Genomic DNA, 6,469 nt, shown 5'->3' with positions numbered 1-6,469 from the left:
ATTTTGTTTTTTAAGTGATACAAGTTGGGGAAGACTGACTCGACAGTAAAGCAGTCAAATAAATGTCTAAAAGCATTGTCATGGTACGTCAATGTCCTCGGATGTCTCTCACTTTGAAATCGGACAATATAAAGTGCAACACTTGACACATCAAAGACGACCCTTCCTTGACAACCACTGGACGCTAAACGGCGATTTTATGTGTGTATGCGCAAAATGTGTTTGTTTTATGTATTAACATGAAGAAAAACAGTGTTGTTTGCAACACGTGACGTCACATAATGATTAAGTACGCACGCAGTGAAACAACACCAAGTCGCACTAATTCCGATTGAATTGAGAGGACTATTATCAAAAGAACGTGATATTTTAATGGTTAAAGCGATTTGATGTTGACGCGGTCAACGATTAAAATGTAGTAGGTCAACTGACTTTTTATGTCCAACGCGATACAGCGCTACACTGCAGTAGTGACGTCACTTCCGTGATAAACATACGCAGCCAAACAAGGCGAAACGTTTGGTAGTACTTCCATGGTTATTACTTTTAAGAAAGAAGCGATACATGTAGGGACGTTTTAAAACAGTTTAGGTCAGTTAACGAATGTAAGCGGCAAGACCGAGAGCTAAAGCTCGGTCATCAACTCCCGAAATGAGCCGAGATGCCTCCATCCACAGCTGGCCGGGCTCCTACTACCTCACCTCGGACAAGAGGTGGGAGAACGGCACCCTGTCCCTGAGCAGAACCGCACTGCGTTTCGTCTCAAAGCAAACCAAGGAGACCCTTGCCCATTTCCACCTCTCCCGCATCATGGAGATCAAAATGGAATCGTCCAGTTTCATCTTCAGCACCCTGACGGTGTTGGAGGAGGGCAACGTGAAGCACTGGTTCGGCTCCCTCAAGCCCAACCGTGTGGTGGTGTACAACGTGATGGAGCACTTCTGGAGGGAGCGCCTGCTGTCCCCCACCGGCTCGGAGGCCAGGGGTGAGACTCTGGGGAGTGAGCCTTCCAAGGGCCGGGAGCTCATCCACCTCGTCGCTGGGGCCCAGAGACGACTGGAGGACACCGGGAGGGTTCTCAGCCACCAGGGAGAGCAGTTCGACAACATGATGCAAGGCCTGGAGAAGATGGACTCGGACCTGGGAGTGGCTGATAAGTAGGACTTTTTTCATTTGCAAGTGTAAAATTAGGGGGGAAATCAAGTCCTGCGTTCTATGCTCTATACCTTTTCTCCAATTGTTTCATTTCAGACTTTTGTCAGAGCTGGAGTCTCCTTCCTGGTGGCCTTTCAGTAAACTCCCATGGAAGATTCAGCAGGAAGCCAAGGCGGAGGATGCGGCCCGGGCCGCCGCCGCATCCAAAGCGTCCGCCCGAAGCGAAGTGATCGCCAGCATCCCAGCCGTGGTGTCCAAGGAGGGCGACTGCGACCTGAAGCCCGGCTGCCTGCTGGTGCTGCCGTCCTCCCTGGAGGTGCGCGATGCCGCCTGCCGCCTGCTGCACCGCTTCGAGCGTGGCGAGGTGGACGAGATTCGCGTGCACAGCCCCTACGAGATCACGGTGGGGCAACGCTTCATCGGCAGGCCCGACGTCCGCTGCCGGCTGCTGTCGGCCAAGATGCCGGAGGCGCTGGCCGTGCTGGAGATGCAGTACAAGAAGAAGGTGGAGTTCGCCGCGGAGTACGCCGCCTTCCGGGCCACACCCGCTTCGTCGCCCTGTGATGTGCATGACGGTAAGGCAATTTTTCATCAGTGCGACTTGTGTGGCCACATAGGAGTACCAAAAATGCCCAAATAAATAAAAGTTCAAATAAAAATGGTTGTAAAAATATAATTCAAAAATTAAATACAAAAAAACCCTATATATACATATACAAATCAATAAAAGTAAAAATACATACAATAAAACACACAAAAAATAAAAATATAAATACATTTAAATATCAATAAATAAATAAAAAGGCTCTGCTCTCGTATTTATTTATTTCATGCTGCCGTTGCAAACTGCCTTTCGATGGTGGAGTGTTCTCTCATTCACACCAACAGGTCGGCGAACAAGGAAGTCTCGCCAGCTTGCATGGAGAGCTCCAGCAATAGACGACTATCTTGTCCACTGTCACCACAACTTGCGACTTGATTTGCTCGATAACTTCACACAAGTTCCTGTAAACAACAAGGCCCATTGTTTCTTTTGTGTGTGTGAATTCTTCCTTGCTGAGGAATGGGTAGAGTCCGACATTTCATGATGCATTTCATGCTGACAGCGTCTGCGACATGAATTAAATAAATATGAGAGCAGAGCCTTCTTATTTATTGATTGACATTTAAATCTATTTATACATTTATTTGAGTATTTATGTCCATATTTATTTTTAGTTTTTGAATCTTGTTTTTTTATTTATTTTTACTTTTACTTTTGTATTAATTTTTAATTGTATTTATTTACTATGTTTTTATTCCCATTTAATTTATTGTTATTTTTTATATTACATTTTTTAATTAATAATTTTTGAATATACATTTTTATTTTGACTCTATTTATTTTGTTTTATTTTATGTTATTTGGGAATTTTTGGTCCTTCATAACGTAGGACCAAATTGGGGTCCTCGGACACCCAGCGTTTCCATCAGTATTTATTTATCTGTTTTTTTTTTCTTTTCATAGTTTTTTTTAAATAGGCTTTTTCTATACTTTTTACTAAATTTTGCCCACCCCTGCAGTCACTTCTCCATTTTAACCACTTAGTGGCAGTGTAGCTCTGTCAGTAAACCACATCACATCTGGAGAGCCCATCTGCATTTCTCATAACACAAACCCAGGCACTTGTCTAACTCTCCACCCGTCCCACCACAGGTTTGCTGCACGGGTGCCAGGAGACGGAGGTCCCTATGGAGATCCCGGCGGGGGAGCTGTCCCAGCTGCAGGTGCACGTCCTCCAGCCCGCCGTCAGCCAGGCCGAAGCCCAGGAGCTCAAGCAGGTGACCAGCGCGTACACCCTGTGGCGCTGCAAAAAAAATACAAATATAAATAAAAAATTAAATCACCATATTATTCGATCTATACGTCTGTGATGGTGTCAGTCATAAGTGAGCACGTGCGTATGTTGGCGCAGATGCTACTTCAGCTGAAGAGCTTGGCCCTGGAGGCCGAGACAGAGCTGGAACGACAGGACGAAGCACTCAACGTCCTGACCAACTCCACCGATCAAGCCTCCATGACCATCGGGAAGCACACCTGCCGCATGAAGAGACTGCTGTAAACGCAAAGTCTGGACCAGTGGACAGACAGACAGACGGACAGATGTGCGGTTGGGCACTTCCAGAGACTTGAAAGATTGGTGAGAACCTGTTGGCGCTTTGAAAGACGTTGCATTCCTTTTAGAGTTGAAACTGGGTATGTATTTATTCATTGGTATTTACTTGACCCTCTACAGCAGGGCTGTCAAATTCATTTTTGTCCCAGGCCACTTCGTAGTTATGGTTTCCTTTGGGGGACCATTATGACTGTAGACCCATATGACACCCTTATATTATTATATATAAATATCTGTTTTCAATTTATTTTAAAAGGGAGGTTGGTAACAAAAATGCTTGTAGTATCTCAATGTTATTCAAAATAATTTTCAGTTTGGATATTTTTGCAAGAAACATGAAGTCGACAATTGATTTGAATGATGTGACGGACCGGATCTGGCCCCGAGCCTTGAGTTTGACACATGCTCTATAGTAACTATTGCTATGTTTATTTGACGTTTGTCCAAATTTGTAGTGGATCAAACATTATTCAGATTATTATTATTCATTTTAAGAATGATCATTTTAAGGTTATTAACGTAATGACGGACGGTCTTGAAATTGGCTGAAAAAGAGAAAAAATATATATTAGACATAAATAATGATTAAAAAAATAGACCACTGTACATTTTTTCATTTTTCTGTATTTTTCTGATCGTTATAGTAAAATTTTATTGTTAACATTATTGTTATATGATCATAATAATCTTAAAATAATGTAAAATACAGAAACAAAAAATAATGAATCATCACGAACATCATCATATTAACTTTATATATTACAGCATTATTGTTTTCATGATGTCCTCACTTTCCCGAATGTCCCTTGAGAATTAAGTTAACTGTAAAATCTAAAAATTAGATAGGCACTTTTAACTTTATGTTCTTTTTTGAATGTTATTTATTTTATTTTGGAGATGATTTCCAAAGTATCTATTTTAACCAGGATCAGTTAAGGGTCCATTGGGACATGCACAGTTCTATACAATACCGTTAGAATAGAAATATAGTTGATTCCATAAAACAGGGTTGGGGAACTACGCCCCTTGGGACGCTTTGTATGAGCACTTGGTTGAGGCACACGAGTTCACGCTGTTTGTCCTTGATGCACAAAGCACACTCGCAACTAAACAGGCGAAGAGCATGCTCTACTGAAGACATCTTTTTGCTCCAGTCATTGTAGAGACCTACTTGTTCACGTGTATGTGACATACCCACGATGTATTGCATGTGCGTAAAAGATTATTTCCTTAAGACTTGAAAAGCTGTCAAATGTGTGTAGGACTGACATATATGCATAGTCATAATGTATTTGTTGTCTGTTATCTATTTGATGTCCAAACAATTGAATGCACGAACAACATGCACTGGCATCGTGTGTCAAATAACTCATTCACTGCCATTGACGGCTATAGACGTCAAAAATTCATTTGAACTGTTTCTATTAGTTTCACATTTTTTCCCACTTTTGTTAACAAGAGTATGAAAACCTAGGGAAAAAATGTACATTTACAACAGATATAAAATGTGATTAGTCATGAGTTAACTATTGAAGTCATGCGATTAAGTAAAAAATGTAATCGTCTGACGCCTCAAATGTTTTAATATTTTCTTTTTTGTTTACTTACTTAATTATTTAAACTCAAAATTAATCACAAATTTTATATCTGTTCTAAATGTACAATATTTTTTTTTCTAGGTTTTCATACTCTTAACAAAAGTGGAAAAAAATGTGAAACTAATAGAAATAGTTCAAATGAATTTTTGACGTCTATAGCCGTCAATGGCAGTGAATGAGTTAAAAGTATAACGCAAAGAAACACATTATCATCATCATCATCGATTGTAATCAGTCCTATAATTAAGTGATGGTACTGTATGTTTACAATTGATACCGAATCTACACACCCCTGAAAAACCACAAATGAAACCATGCAAAATTCATTGAATAACTTAAAAATCAATAAATATGTGAATTGTGGCAACACCCAGTTGAAAAACAACTACAGTCCATTGTCGAGGTTGAACTTATCCGAACATTAAAGAAGATGCAGGAATTACTGGCAAGTGCTGGCCATGTCCGACATGTAACAACAGTCTGCCCGACCTGGAATTTTGAAATATGAACCCATGTGACTGCTGAATAATAATTGTTAATGTGCCTTCTCTTGACTTTGAAGGTGTTTCAGGAATTTCTAGCAAGTGCTGGCTGTGTCCTACACGTGACAACAATCAACTGTCTATCCATCGACTATCTGAAATATAGTACTGTTTCCCAGAGTTGCGAGAGAGCTGGAGCATAACCCAGCTGACTTTGGGCGGGAGGCAGAGAACATCCTGGACTGGTCGCCAGACAATCGCATGGCACTTAGACATTAATATTTTAAAGCCTTTAAATGGATAGTCAAGTGTGTAATAATCAGCGCCATCCAGTGGTGAACTAATAATTTAAAAACCCACTATTGATTTTTTTTTTTTTTTTTTTGAGAGCTCAGTATTGTTCATTCGGTAATTTTACCGGTTTGACATGTCATCATCATTGCTCTCTTCTTTTTTTTTATGAATTAAATTTTTTTTTTATGTGTGTATGCGTGCGTGCGTGTGAGTGTGTACTCTTTAGTTTACCTAAAACCTATTAAAAATCCCATACCGTTCACCTAAACCGAATACTTCAGAATCCAGCTAGAGTCGTGAGGATGTCAGGAGACCCGAGGAAGGATCAAAGAAAAGAAAGGAAAGTGAAATCCAGCACCGACCAGACATTACCTACTACCCACCGGGTTACTAACCAGAGTCTACCCACTATTGATTTCAATGGAACGCAAAAAAATATGGTCTATCACATCAACGTACATTTATTTATTTATTTTTTTTAGTCGTAGGTCAAGTAATCATTAATTACACTAGACAGTGCAATTTCTGGAGAAATTGCGTGGGAATGCTGAAAGCTGAATGCTAATACCTGAATGCTCATGAAGTAAATTGAAAGATAAATTATGTGTATTAATTGTAGTTGAAAGATAAATGAATAAAAAGAACAAACGTTCAAACAAATGCAATCCCTCTAAGGTGGGATTCGAACCATCGCCTCCTGTTTACAGGTCAAAGCTCCGCTGCACTAGATATTTGGCCATCTTCCTGCTACGGATACCCGAAGAACGATTTTGTAAACATAATT

At 40.5% G+C, this 6,469-nt stretch overlaps 1 protein-coding gene across 1 annotated transcript; it reads left to right on the top strand.

The window, feature by feature from the left end:
* Positions 1-5: 5 nt before the first annotated feature.
* On the top strand, positions 6-5,278 carry snap47 (synaptosome associated protein 47). Its single transcript, XM_086084324.1, has 4 exons — positions 6-1,157; positions 1,252-1,730; positions 2,852-2,976; positions 3,111-5,278. Exons 1-4 carry the CDS (start codon positions 652-654, stop codon positions 3,255-3,257), a joined length of 1,257 nt encoding a protein of 418 aa, XP_085940450.1. The 5' UTR covers positions 6-651; the 3' UTR covers positions 3,258-5,278.
* The last annotated feature ends 1,191 nt before the right edge of the window (positions 5,279-6,469 follow it).

Source organism: Leptonotus elevatus, chromosome 1, assembly GCF_054856555.1.
Source record: "Leptonotus elevatus isolate MCC_2025b chromosome 1, RoL_Lele_1.0, whole genome shotgun sequence".
Classification (NCBI taxonomy): domain Eukaryota; kingdom Metazoa; phylum Chordata; class Actinopteri; order Syngnathiformes; family Syngnathidae; genus Leptonotus; species Leptonotus elevatus.
This window is presented reverse-complemented; position numbering and strand designations above follow the sequence as displayed.